Source organism: Lepidochelys olivacea, assembly GCF_965140295.1.
Source record: "Lepidochelys olivacea isolate rLepOli2 genome assembly, chromosome: 6".
NCBI lineage: Eukaryota > Metazoa > Chordata > Testudines > Cheloniidae > Lepidochelys > Lepidochelys olivacea.
In genome coordinates, this window is record NC_140416.1 from 67,664,135 (window position 1) to 67,679,087 (window position 14,953).

The 14,953-nt window shown below is 42.6% G+C and overlaps 1 protein-coding gene across 2 annotated transcripts; it reads left to right on the plus strand.

Moving 5' to 3' along the window:
• The first annotated feature begins 57 nt into the window (after positions 1–57).
• On the plus strand, positions 58–14,773 carry OIP5 (Opa interacting protein 5). Of its 2 annotated transcripts, none has more exons than XM_084632601.1 (5): positions 58–448; positions 1,662–1,728; positions 3,113–3,235; positions 4,273–4,354; positions 10,171–14,773. In XM_084632601.1, exons 1-5 carry the CDS (start codon positions 196–198, stop codon positions 10,327–10,329), a joined length of 684 nt encoding a protein of 227 aa, XP_084488727.1. In that variant the 5' UTR covers positions 58–195; the 3' UTR covers positions 10,330–14,773. The 2 variants fall into 2 exon arrangements, with proteins under 2 accessions (XP_084488727.1, XP_084488726.1); XM_084632600.1 differs by having other exon boundaries at positions 335–710; positions 10,171–12,450.
• The last annotated feature ends 180 nt before the right edge of the window (positions 14,774–14,953 follow it).

The window sequence follows — 14,953 nt, forward strand, 5'->3', positions numbered from 1 at the left end:
CATTCAAACTCACCCGTCCCGCCCTGTCATTGGCTGAACAACCTACCAGCGGAGGAACGGTGAGACACACCGATAGCCAATGGCATCCTGGGGAATGCCGTTTGTTTTGTTTAAACACGATAGGCCCATGTACACAGTCTATCAATTTAAAGACCCGCCCTAGCCCAAATTATCGCTATCTGATTGGGAAGTAGAATGATTGGTATCCCCCATCATCCAATGGCCGGAGGAAGTCATTTCTTTGTGGCGAGGACCTGGTCAAGTGATTGCTTGTATTCCGTCCAATCGGAGCGCAGAGCTATAGGTAGTCCTCCAATTGGAACAGGAAGGGGGCGGGCGTTGGGTTCGAATCCGGGCGGGAGCGGGAGGTCGGGCACCGCGGGAGAAGAAGAAGAAGAAGAAGATGGCAGTGCGGAGGTGCATCCAGCGCCTGTTCCAGGAACCTCAGGTTGACGGCGCCATCACCTTCGAGCGACCGGGCCCTGCTCTGCAGAGCTGGGGCCGCCCACCGCGGGAGGACGCGGGCATGCCGCGCGGCGGGGAGCCCCAGCGGGAGCCGAACAGCCCCGGCGGCGGGACGCTGCTGCGCCGAGGGCTCCGGCTGGAGGAGTGCGCCCTGTTCCACTGCAGGGGCTGCCGCGCGGTGCTGGGCGACTCGCTGCACCTCTGCGCCCAGGAGGACCGTTGCCTGCGGGTCCTCGTCTGCTTCAGTGAGTCCCCGGAGAGCCAGACTCTGGGCCTGGATTCACTAGCGCTCCCTTGGCCTGAGTGCCTGTGGGAGCCCCGTGGGCTGGGCTGGGCAGGGCTACCTGGCGCTGGCTCTGACGTGCCCCTCCAGAGAGGGATGCGGCTGCTGCGGTCCTCAGTGATCTAAGGGCGGGCCTAGCATCCTCTCCATGGAGAGCAGCGTAACCAGTGGGCTATCCCCGCCCGAGTGAGCGGGTCTGGTAGCTCCTTGTTTTCTCTGGAACACCAAATGGCCCTAATGCGTGCTCGGAAAGCACGAAATGTTGGGAGACTTCATAAAACGTGGCATCAGTTTCAGTTCTGCTCTGAAGTGACATAAAAACAGTAACTCCCTCTCAGCTCTACTCAGCTTGCAAGTGAAACAGCAGTCCTCTAAAAACTCAGTCGGGACATAAGTGACAGTAAAGCTGCTCCCTTCCCCTCACGTTGCCCCCGCCCAGCGCCTGTTAGTTTCATTCCCACTCAGATCTGTCTGCCAGCTGTGAGCTGTCCCTTCCCTTTTCCTTGTGCTCCAATACAGGATACTCTCACTAGAGCAAAGTGGAATTGCATGAGTCTTTAAATACACCCGTTTTTGCGCTAGTGGGTGGCTCCAGCAAAAAGTCCGTATTCTATTATGCTTACACAAATTAAACATTACAAAACATATTTGAATCTGGGATTCAGTCACATAGTCTGAATAACAGCATTGGAGGATTTAAATTTTCTATTAATGCAAACATTTAAGTCCACGCAAACATTTAAAAAAATCTACTAGGATTAAAATGTTTTTTTCCCATTAAAATAAATATAGAACAAAAATAAATCTTTCCAAGCCTAAAGATAGAAAGTTAAGAACCTTAGTGTCGGGGAACGTATAAAAGTATTGGTGAATGATCAGTGGTGTATGACTGACTATGGGTTTATCTTCTCAGAAGTCACAAATGATGTTGTTTTGGACGATTCTTTAATGGTCGGTATTGAAGGAGCCCTTCTAGGATGGTAGGTACCTCAGATGTTGCTTTTTGCTTTTGGTATTAGTTCTCAATTTGAGATGGTCACCAAGCAGAGCAGAAAGGCATTAATGTGTTGCTTCTGAATTTTAGAAATGTCTCTGTGCCAGAAGAAAATAAGTTTCTAAAATCCCTCCAGCTCCCTCTTAGAGGTGTCTCATAGAATTGACAAATAATCTAGTTTGGTTTTGGACCTGTCCACTGCTTTTTCAACTGAGAAAGCCTTTGTAAATAGATAGTGGGTTTTTTTTGGGGGGGGGGGGGAATATAGGCTAAGTTTTTGCCTTCTTTACCCTTGAGGTGAGGGGGGATCAAAAAAGGAAGCAATCTCTATCAAAAATAAAGGCTTATATACCTGTTAAGATGGAAAGTCTTTTTATATTCTTTAATAGTGAAAGTGAACAAGTTTTGCTGGTAGTGAATTAAACGATCAGTAGAAGCTGGTTCACCTAGATAGGATAATGTTTTTTCTTTACCTATTATGGGGTGAATCTAATGGGAGGGAAATAATGAGTTAATCAAAACTCTGCAGAAAGGGAAGTGGCTAGAGGAGAGTATCTTTGTCAAGCATGGTTTACAGTGTTTTTATTAGACTTCACAGAAGAAAATAAGAAACTGAGTTTGAATCAACTTTCAAAGTTGAGTAGCTGAAGCAGCTTGAGCTGTCTGCAGATTTGAGGAGGCAGCCCTGTGTCTGTATTGTGCTTGATTCATATTTGGAAGGTTTGTCACAATTATAAGTGTTAGAAACTTTTTTTAAAGCAAAGTTTGTATTCTGCAAAAGGTGATAGCACTTGCTTTCTACTCCCCATGAGGAAGTGAATTTTTCACAGGCATCTTGCACAGGTTGTAATTCTTACCTGTTACCACTCTTGTGGCCATTTTTAGCTTTTCTTCTCTAATGAGGTAGGAGGGACAAGACAAAAAGGAAAACTTAATGGTTGTATAGCTAATGAGTTGATGATGTTATGGTTACACCTACCTCAGTTTCCTCTGTGCATCTTTCTATTTTTTGTTTTCATTTTTAAGTCTGTCTGAAATTATTTTCTCTTTAAATGAAATAATGTGTTTCAATAGCAGCAGAGTGTCCTGAACTGACCTTTTAAGTTAGATTTCAGTTTTCATATTTTAACCTTAGCTTCTGGGGTTTTCCAAACTTTTGAGTGGGTAACAGTCTTTGTATTAAAGGCGATCTTGTGGACCATCTGCCCCACCACTTTGTCACAGAGGTTATGGGACTCCTATTATAGTGCTTGCTTATATGGAGAAGTAATAATACATGTATTGTTATGGCCTGATGGCACCAGTAAGCAGTGTTTGGACTACAGTTTGGAAACCTCTGCTCTACTGAAAACTTTCCTCTCTCTTTTCAGCGCTTACTATGCATTGTACTGTCGTTCGTGTGGATTAATGGTGGGCTTCAGCCTGTATTCTGCCTTTGCTGCCCTGGTTCATCTGCGAGGCCTCTTTTGTCTTTTCAAGAACAGCATCCTCTGGTTAGTACACACCAATATGATGGAGAGTGACGACTTAGAAATTAGGTCCAGAGTAGAGCCCTTCATGGGAAGGGAGGGAGTACCAATATAAGGAATATATTTTGATTTGTATAAAACAAGAATGGGAAATGCAGGTTGGTGATATTTTCTTCTGCCACTGAGAACTGATAATATCAAAGCTAACCCTGAACTGCTTGTTCATAGTTTCTCTTTCTGGTAATAAATGCAGGTCAATCAAAAGCTGTGTGAATTCTAGTAACAAAAATGCTTCCTGTGGAAGTCCTTACTTTGTCCATAAATAGCAAAATCCTCAGCTACCAGTCTACTCTACATTTTTTTAATGTAGTGCTGAGAAGCTTATAAGAAGGCACATTAAACTTGTCGTCTACAAACATTCTAGTAACATTACAATCCTTTTTGTTTAGAATGATACTGGCTAAGTTTTATAATGTATTGATTAATGTACATTATATTACTCTACCTTATACCACCGCTAGAATGTAGCCACCGTTGTGCACTCCACCTGCAACATCTATGTAAATTCTTAACTTGGAGAAATTATTTGGCCCTTGCTTTCTATTGCAAGGGTAATAGAAGTAGAGAGAGTGCAACTTTCCAAATTAATACATCTAAGCTAATACGTCTGTATTGCTTGAAGACCATTTCTAGCCAGCCTAGTCATAAACACTAAGTTTTGTTCCTAACAATACAGAAATATATCACAATTGTATATCACTTAACTAGAATTGAGTCAAACTTACTAATAGATTGTTATAATAGCATGCTGGTTGTCAAGCAAAAGTGATCTTTTTAGACTGAGGGTCTATCTGTGGCAGCTATAAATTGTAGTTGGTGAAAGAGAGATTAAACAATTGAGGAAAATGAAAACTTTGTTCTATTTTAATATTTAATTATTACATTGACTATTTTTGGTCACAGTTTGGCACCTGGATTAATTTCTGCATAAGTACCTTTTTATAGAATGAATGTTTCTCTGGTTTTTATTACTGTTCTCTCTTTTGACTTTTGTTTTTCAGTTATCTCTTAAAAACTAAAGCCATAATAGAGGCCTCTGAGATGAACTTTCCTGCATTGAGCCTAAAGGAACACCTGGGAAAAGTAAAGTTTCTTTGTGATTTTGTGTGTATTAAAATGGGGGGGAATGCAAATTTCATACAAATGAAGTTTTCAGCACCACCCCAAATACACTAACCTATTAGAACAGTCATTCTTAAAAATCCCATACACAAATGGATGTGCATGTTCTTCCAGCACAGGACAGAAACTTATCTTTAAAGGGGATTAAAAGAACACAAGCAGGTTTAATTTAACCTATAGTTCTTGTCTGTGTCAACATCCTGTTGTTAAACTGAAGAAAAACAAATTTCATTCTTCACCACTGACATTTACCTTCTGCATCAAACTTAGGATGGACAACAATTAGTCAAAGTCTTATCTAATTGACGTCTATGTTCTCCTATATTGCAACATTTGGGCTGTGCTAAATGTAGAAAAATGCTGCTACCCTAAAATTTGGTTCTACTGTCTTTTATTTAAATCCTGTATATTTTAGGCCTAAATTAGTTTGAATATCCCTTTTTCTTCAAAATTTATTTCTCCTAAGTTGTAAACCACTTCTGCCTTTGTTTTTGTCTTTGTTTTCTGGTCTGAATATGAAATTGGGCCGGATGTGTTTTCTTAAGGCTTCTCTCCTCCTGCAAGTCATCATCAGGCCTTTCTGGGTACATCTACATATCAACTAGATACCCCTGCAGCTGGCCCAGGCCAGTCAACTTGGGCTTGAACTGCAGGGCTGTTTCATTGCTGTGTGGACTCCCAGGCTTGGGCTGGAGTCTGAGCTCTAGGACCATGTGAGGTGGGAGAGTCCCAGAGCTCAGGCTGCAGCCTGAGCCTGGAAGTCTACACAGCAGCGAAACAGCCTCAGGAGCCAGAGTCGGTTGGCCCTAGCTGTGTAGATGTACCCTCTGTGACCTGAATAGGGAACATTCTGTTTTCCACGGTCACATTAAACACTTTAAAGAGTCAATTGTTGCGGTCCTTGTTCAAGCAAAACTTCCATTGAAATCAATCAATGTTTTGCTCAAATAATGGTAGCATTTGATCAGAAGTGCAAACAATGTTTTTGAAAGGTTTGCTTACAAGGGATGTTGCTAGAATGATCATAGGATTGAACTCTGTATGGACTCTTTGCCATTCATAAAATAATGACATGTGCAGGACTCTGTTTACAGTTGTAACCTGATGGTATCTCAGGTTCTCCTTCAAATAATTGTCCACACAGATTCCACTTGGGGTGTCCACTTGGGTGAGATCAGACACTGTTATTAAAAAGAATCCTTTATGACTGCACCTATATCCTGGATGTCTTATTGCCCTCTGTAGTTGGGGACATAAACGGTGGAGAAGCCTCAGCCATCACTCAGTTCCTTCTTACCAACTGTGGCTGCAAGACGGAGCCCCTTTAGTGTCTGCATCCTTTGCGACTTTAGCTTTCGCATTTCTATAGTTACTATTTATTCTGTAGGTTACTTTTACCCACTGGTTTTATTAAAAAAATATACCCCCATATAATACCTTAAAATGCCTGACATCAAATCACCAGGGTTGAAAACATGTCCATCTTGTGATGCAGCAATGCCCATTATTAATGGATATTCTAGTTGTCTAATTTGCCTAGGAGGGGGATACGTCTCAGAGTGCTGCTCTGTGTTCCACTCCTTTTCTAAATGTGCTTCAGCAGACAAGGGAGGAAAGGCTTAAGCTCTTTCTCCTAGAAAAGCTTATGCAAGCCTCACTGGATCGGCAGACCCCTGGCATAACTTCACCAATTAGGTCAGTCATATGCCTCCAGAGCCCCAGTGAGCCAAGGCACCACTCTCAGCTCCTGAGCCACCTTTTAAGTTCTGTTTGTCCACCACATTCACATCTACTTCCAAAAAGGGGCTTCAAGGAGAGCCGCTCCTGGGATCAGCGCAGGTACCACCCCCTTTCCAAGCAGAAGACAGAGATCCTTTCCTAAGACTATTTCTGTGAAGAGCTTGAAATCAGAGTCCTGCTTCAGTACCTCCATACTGAAATCAGACTGATGATTCCTTTTCAGCATAAGGACCTGTGAGCACCACGTGCCCTGTATGCAGCACTGGCCTCTTCAGTACTGTCTGAAACCACCACACCAAATGTCTGAGCACCTTGGCACCAGTACAACTTCAGTGCTGGGCCTAAAACAAGGTCTCTTGGTGCTGTGGAATCACCTTTTATAGAGAGACTTGGAAAGGTGATCACCAAACCCTCAACTTCTCACCCAAAGGTTCACTCCTTTTTGTCTTTCTCAATAGAACACATCAGGCCTCCTCTCCTGAGCATCCCCTTCCACCCCCTGTGAGTAGCACAGTGGGAATTGGGCTGGGAGTCTAGGGATTAATCTCTGAAGGGTGTCAAGAAGTCATTGGGGTCCTGCAGAGAGCACTCCATTGGTATCCACCCATGTGCCCTCCGTCCCACTGCTCTACCAGGTTTGGCCATACTTGTCCCCCTCAGCTGGGAAACCATATTCTAGGAAGTCAGAATCCTTCGCAGTCTACAATGCCAGAGCTCTGTCACCAAAGAAACAACTCCAACCTGCACAAGTACTGTCCTAGCCACAATTCATGAAAGTTGAGGAAGAATATAAGGAGACCACCACGCTCCTGCACAACCACCTCATGCCGTATCCTTGTGCTCCTCCATATGAAGCAGTTAATCCTCTGTTGCCTCATTGGATTAGCTAAAAGTCTTCCAAGACCTGATGAGATGAATGGTGGAGATGAGAGATGAATGGTTGAGAAGATCAAGTCTTCCAAGACCTGATGAGATGAATGGTGGAGATGCTGGATACTGTGATATCCTGCAGACTTCATCTTCAAGGAGATGGGTTAAAATAAGTGATGGACTGCTTGATCCAGCCAAGATAATTTGGCATACACGTGGCTCAGTTCCACTTACCTAGTACCCTCCTATCAGTTTTATTGGAGGTATCAGCCACGGGATTTGAATATTATCAGCATCCTACTTCAGGCTCTCTGATGATATAGGCATTTTAAGTAAATCTAAACATCAAGGCCAGCTGAAATCCATCCCTTGAGAGAAGGACCTCACAAAACTAGATCTCTGGTAGAAGAGTCTACTTGTTGAGCCTCCAGATGAGAACAGCAAATTACCAGGTGCTACTCAAAATATGATTCTTTGATTTGAGATCAGCTTTCCAACTTTCTCAATAAATTCTTGAAGGAGACCTAAGAGAATTCAAAATCTCTAGTGGCAGAAGGTCAGCTTATAGGCAGCCTGGTACTTCAAGCAGCACTAAATATATCTGATATGGCAGAAAGAACCATGCCCATTGGTGTCACAGTAAGAAGGTCCTCTTGGCTGCAAGCATCTGGGATCCTGAGAGAAGTCTAAGTTACCATTAAGGACCTCCCATTTGAGGGAAACTAGCTGTTTAACAGTGGCACAGATGAGCACTTCCCACCCAGAAAGACTTGTGAGTGACCCTGCAATCCTGGGGACTAGAACATACAGCACCAAAGAGAGAGCAACAGAAGCATCAGCTGTTCTATGGTCATTTGTCTATCACAATATTATTCTCAGATTTTCAGCACCCAAAGAAAGAGGCAGAGACTTCACCTGAGGTAAACCGCTGCCTCTTCCTCAGCTGCCTCACAATCTAGGGCATCCCACAGGAATCAAACTGGCAACAAGGACGACCCATCACTCTCACCGATCTTGGGAGACAGGCCAGTCCTTGCTTACAGACAGCCCCTCAACCTGAAGCAAATACTCACCAGTAACCACACACCACTCAACAGAACCACTAACCCAGGAACCTATCCTTGCAGCAAAGCCCATTGCCAACTGTGTCCACATATCTATTCAGGGGACACCATCATAGGGTCTAATCACATCAGCCACACTATCAGAGGCTTGTTCACCTGCACATCTACCAATGTGATATATGCCATCATGTGCCAGCAATGCCCCTCTGCCATGTACATTCGCCAAACCGGCCATTCTCTACATAAAAGAATAAATGGACACAAATCAGACGTCAAGAATTATAACATTCAAAAACCAGTCGGAGAACACTTCAATCTCTCTGGTCACTCAATTACAGACCTAAAAGTGGCAATATTACAACAAAAAAACTTCAAAAACAGACTCCAACGAGAGACTGCTGAATTGGAATTAATTTGCAAACTGGACACCATTAACTTAAGCTTGAATAAAGACTGGGAGTGGATGTGTCATTACACAAAGTAAAACTATTTCCCAATGTTTCTTTTTCCCCCCTACTGTTCCTCACACATTCTTGTCAACTGCTGGCAATGGCCCACCTTGATTATCACTACAAAAGGTTTTTTTTCTCTCCTGCTGGTAATAGCTCACCTTACCTGATCACTCTCGTTACAGTGTGTATGGTAACACCCATTGTTTCATGTTCTCTGTGTATATAAAATCTCCCTACTGTATTTTCCACTGCTCAAATAACACGGCTGCTACTCTGAAACTGTCAAGGGGCTGTCTGGACCACCTTCAGATCCTTCTTTTTTCACCCCTGCCTGGCAACTGCCTTACTTCCAAGAAGCCTAGGCTAGGATAACCTCAGACTGATTAGTCCTCAGATAATCATCAATGGGTATCACTTCCAATTTTAAACTGCTCCAATGTCCTCCTAATCCTCCTAGTCTCTCTTCAGGAACCCTTCCCATGTGGGAGTCTACCTCCTGCTTCAACAAGTCTCGCATATGTCTGGGAGCAGTGGAGGAAATGCCCCCAGATTTCTGTGGCAAGAGCTTTTATTCCCATTGGGCTTAGGAAGTAAAGAAGAGGATGGGTCTCTATTTCTCTGTCTTTGATGTTTTAATGCTTTCATCCATCATTTCATGTTCCACATGCTTGCCCTAGATTCTATAATACCCTCTTTGGATCCAGTGGTCTGTAGTTCTCGACTTCAGGATGCCTATTTTCACACTTAGATTTATTAAACTCACAGAAAGTAGCTGAGATTCATAGGAGCATCTCATTAGCAATACAGGGTCCTACCCTTTGGCCTTTCCACCGCTCCATGAGTCTTTAAAGTTCTTAACCATGGTGGCAGCTCATCTGAGAAGGCAAAGAATCCAGGCATACCCCTACTTAAACTGGCTCATTTGAGGGAAATCCCCATAGCAAGTGATCAGCTATTTTCATGTGTCTTTTAAATCTTCGTCTCGCTGGGCCTCAAGGTCAGAGATAAATCCACAGTTGCACCAACTCAAAGGATAGAGTTCATCATGGAAGTGATTAGATTTCACACTTGTGGGAGCATACCTCCCTCAGCAGAGATTCCAAACTATGACAGATATCCGACAGCTCCAAGCACTCTCCAATTCATGAGTGAGGACCTGTCTACTTTGTATACTGTGTTGTAATTGAAATCAATAATTTGAAAATGTAGAAAAATATCCAAAAATATTTAATAAATTTCATTGGTATTCTATTGTTTAACAGTGCGATTAAAACTGCGATTAATTTTTTTTGAGTTAATTTTAATGAGTTAACTGCGATTAATCGACAGCCCTATTATTTACCTTACAGTAACACAGCAGATTCCATGCCTGGCCCTCCTTCCCTGCTAATTCAGAGTCCTGTTATAGGATTCTTATTAGTGAAGGGTGGTTGAGGCAGCTCTCCCCTTTATGCCCTCTGCTGAAGAGGCAAGAGGGCACTCAGGGTGCAGGCACAGCTACAAAAAACACTGCTGTTCAAAATAATTTGATCTTTGGCGCTGGTGCACCAACAGTGGAATCTGGACAACACATCTCAAAGAACCACAGTTACTGTAGGGTATATAACTGTTCTTTACCTACCCTTAATTTTTAATTTATTTTTTTTTCTAGCTGAAAGAACAACTTGTGGGGGTCCACGTGCGTCTAGAGTTACTGATTAAGAGGCTGGAAGAACTGAACCAACAAATCAATGTGGCTGACAAGCAGGGCTATGCATCAAGGACAATTGGCCTAAAGCCAGGATTTGCAGGAATCAAGTCAAGCCATTAATATGCCACCATAGAATATGGAGCCATTTGTGTATCATTGCAGGTTTCTTCATTGTGGTGAACAAAGCGGTTTGAAATCACCACCACCCTGAAAAATGTCAGAGAAAGCTAATTTGCTACTTTGTATATGTGTGAAAAGCGTTTGCTGAAATATAGCTCAGACTGGTGAAGTGGACTGGATTTTTAAGAAGCAAGAAACTGTTTCCTCCTTCTGCGACTTCAAAACAAATACCTCATCCTTGCAGAACTTCCACTCTTGGAGGTGTAATACAGCTTGTACTGTGGTTCTTCCTGAGCAATATATGGTTTAAAAACCAGCTGTTGGAAACTAAGATTTTAAGTTCCTGAGTGATTCTAAATATGCTACCATGTGATGTTATTCAAGATCAGCCATTATACAATGTTTTTAGTGGGGGCTGAAACCCTGATATCTATTCATGTAGAGGAAATGTTCACAGTAGCTAGGCCTTGATCCAGATGTCTTTCTGTTGAGTCTTGAATTAGTTCTTTCTCTTGTTGTGGATTTATTTATTTATTTATTTATTTAGTAAGTATGTGTGGGTGTATGAGGGAGAGAGCGAGAGGGCTCTTCTTCCTCCCTGGCTGTGGGGGTAGAAGCTCTTATTTCTCTCTATACCTGGGAAGATAAAAGGAGCTGCCCTTTTCACTCCCCCTCCACAGAAGGCATACTTATGTTTTAAAGCCTCCAATATGTTTGGAAATTATGCCTGAAATTTTGTATCAGGCATAGAGGGGAAAGTACTTACGTGCTCATTTTAATTCCATTAAGTGATTTTTTTTTTTTTCCTCCACGCCGAGCAAAAGACTACAAGCAGTATTGGTTCTGGCCTGAGTTGCTGATCTCAGCAATCCTAGTACCTCATGCTTTTTCAGTTAGTGATTGGTTTGATTTTTCTCAAAAGTGAGCTATGTAGGGAAAATGCAAACTTCTAAATGAGAGAAGGGAGTCTGGGACTGCTGGAAAATAGCCCACTCCATGATACTAGAATGGTCTGGATCAGCAGCTATTACATAATAAATCATGTGGAGTTTTTTGGTTACTGATCATAGGAAGTCTTTTGAAGTATCCATTCTGGTTAGGCCAAATACTTGGCAATAACCTAGAATAGCAAGAGCTGTGTTTTGAGGTACTCAGACTGAAATAGGAGAACTTAATATCTCCTAAACTAGTGCTACATTCAAATCTTGTATATTACTTACATTTTTAAGATGTAAAATTGTGTGTGCTCCACAACCATCACAGGAGCTGATACTCGAATATATCATAGTAGTTTTCAGTAGTAACAGAATTTGTAACTAAAGGTGAAGTCAAAAACTAGGTGTGTGATGTAAACATGAGATTTTTGTATATGTATTTTGCATGTCAACCTATTTGTTTGAGACAAGATAGGTGCAATAATATCTTTTACTGGACCAACTTCTGCTGGTGGAAGGTACAAGCTTTCAAGCTACACCAAGCTCTTCTTCAGCTCAGTGTTGCTTAAAAGCTTGTACTTTTAACCAGCAGAAGTTTGTCTAATAATTTCCTGACCTACCTTGTCTGTCCCTTATCCAGGGACCAACACAGCTACAATATGCAGACAACCTATTTGTTCATAGTAGCGGATTTTAATTTTATTTCCTCTTCTATAAGAGCAGTAGTCAGAGCCTCTCAGAGCAAATTGCTCTTTTAAATAGCAAATACTTCAGAAGTCCTTATTACAAAAGGTCCAAAGTTACTGTATACTACTTCACTAGTGTAAGAATAAGGGAATTTCTTGGCCATTGTTCAAGAAGTGGAGATGACAAATCTATTTTATGGTCTAGGCTATACTACCAGTAATATATAGTTGATGTTAATAGACTTGTCCAAAGATCAAGGGTAGAGTATGATCTTAATATTGTAACTTCATTTTTCAGTTATTTGTTCACCCTCTTAACTGTTGCATTCAGCGTTAATCTTGAAAAAATGCTTAACCGTGGGATTAATTCTCTTCTTTCCCCCCCCCCCATTTCCCCTCCCTTTTTGTCTCTTGTCCCCTCTATCTCTGCTGTAACTCCAGTTAGCTCCCCTGGGCTTTAGTCCTACCTCCTGTCTGCTAAGATTAAATAAATAATGTTTGTAAAAAGTGCCATGTTTCAGAATCAGCACCCTAATGGGGGAGCAGGGGTGTCGACACAACCCACTATTTCATTGTTGTTAACTTGGAAGAGAAGCCTCTGGTCAGTTACATTTTGTTCATGTATTCAGCATTATCTTTGCCACTGTTAGGGATAAAAAAAAATTTTGTTTTTTGAAAGCTGAAATTCAGCAGAATCAGATTACCGGTATATTCTACAGCCCATGTGTATATCAGGCAGGTTTGATCTGATCTCTGGAGTAAGTCTAAATCCCCTTTCTCTTAGGCCAGTGGTTTTCAACCTTTTTTTTTATTTATTTGCAGACCCCTACATTTTTAATGGAGGTGCGGACCCCTTTGAAAATCATAGCCAGTCTGTGGACCCCTGGTTGGCTCAGCCACATCGGAGCTATGAAAATGGTCACTGCTTTCTCGTTTCAGTTTGAGCAGGGCTTTGTGGATCAGTGGAGTTAAGGGGAAGATGTAGAAGAGACCCAAAGGGCAAGGAGGGTATTCCCAGGAAGTTGCAACCATGTTCCACCACCTTAAGAACTGATGACATTTAGTGTTGGAAAACGTGGCGGAGGTCTACCTGCAGAAGACCTTAGGTAAGGCAGCTCTTGCCTGTGGTCTTGATGGAAAAAATCTGTGGTTGATCATGATCTATAACGCCATCAGAGAGACAAGTATTCATGGAGCAATACAATAGTTCCATTGCCTCACCAGCTCTGCGTAAGGATCAGGATTTTGCTCCTCCTTGGCAGATTATATAGTACATGCTCATTCAGTTGTCCCACGTCGCTGTGGTTGGCCTTGAATGAGATGTTGGAAGTAAAGCCTAAGGTACTGCTCAAAGTTAGAGGACACTAATGTGTAGCAACAACTGCAGTGGAGCCCATCTGTACTATCCTTTAAATGAGTGCCCCGGCGGAGAAAGGAGGTGGAGGTGAGAAGGGGATTTCCATGCAGACTGATATCCTTGCACCTAGGTGTCTCAAACTGGGTACACCTGAGAAGCTTTTGGTTTAAATGACTTGCCTAGCATCAGAGGAATGGGACAATTCAATTCTCCAGAGCAGCATTCAACTGCCTTACCTCCCTCTCTTTCTGCCATCCACTGCCTCCTTCAGTGCATGCTTTCCGGCTTCTGCAACAAATGGTCCTATAGGTGGGGTGGGGTCCTATAGGCAACAGCCTCCTTCACTACACAACTCTGACTCAGTGCCAGAGGATGTCTAACCTGTGCACTGATAGGAGGCAGGGATTCCTGTGGAAAAAACAGACTGTGATCATTAATTAAAGACTCTCAATGCATGCACACAAGGGGAATGAACTGATATTGCATAAGAAACCTTAATTCTGGCATTTCCTAACTTGAGTGTTTGACGCTGCAAGGTTAATGTAGTTTGTGTATGTAGGTTCCTAGGTTTTTAAAAATCAAAATTCCATCATGTGGCATGATATTAACATCCACACAGGTTATCAGTAGTGTTGGAACCTTTACATCTACCACACCAACCTCTGCCAGTTGAGCTAACACAGTAACTGATTAGCAGTAGTAGGGTCTCATCTTTTCTGTGGACCAGTGCTAGATGGGGACTGGACACTCAGCCAATGGGTTTCCAAGATGTTTGCTGACAGCTGATGAAAGCAATTTTGGGTTCCATTTCTGACTCTGGAGGGGAGTGTTTTCTAATGGTCACAGGCTCCTTTCCACCCCTTCTGTGTCCCAGTTCTGTCTCTTCCCTGCTCCTAATCCCACTCCCATCTTCCTTACTTAGCCATTCCCAGTCTGCCCATCACCTCCAATCATTGCCCCAGTCTCCTTGTCCAAACAGTTCCACTTCTGCCCCATATACATGCTAGTTCCTTATATAATTTTTTCCCCCCAACTACACTGATCTCCAGTTCCATTCTCCCTTACCACTCCAACTCCCACTTTCAATTTCCCTCTCCCTCTTCAGTCCTAGTTTCTGTCCTCCTCTCTTCAGGCTACCTGTCCCAATCACACTGAACTTTTGTTCCCTCTGCATTCAAATCAGGCAACTTCCTCCTATGCACTGCTTTGGGGATGGGTGTGTGTGCATGTTGTGAGTACAGCATTACCCAATGCAGTCTGAAGCTACAACTGCAGAGTTAGTGGACTGAATCTTCAGAGGATGTAGCTGCTAAAATCTACTGAAACTGAGCAAACTGCGATTTTTCACAATGGATTTAACTTATGAAAATCTGTCCAAATTTGTTCAGGAATGGCAAAAGGCACATCCCTGACACAAAAGCCACTTGCTAAATTGGGTGCTAGAGATTTTCAAAGAAAAAGTCAGACATTTTTTAAATGTATGTAAAACAATGTACATTTCCCTAGCTGTGTTTTTGTAAATGGCTGAATCATTTTGGCTGAAGTTTTCCAAAATAATTCAGCCTGAGGCACATTAAAGTTTTGGCAAAGTAGTGTATAACTCTGAAAACAAGGTCTTATAATGAGAAGGGTTGGGTAACCTTAAC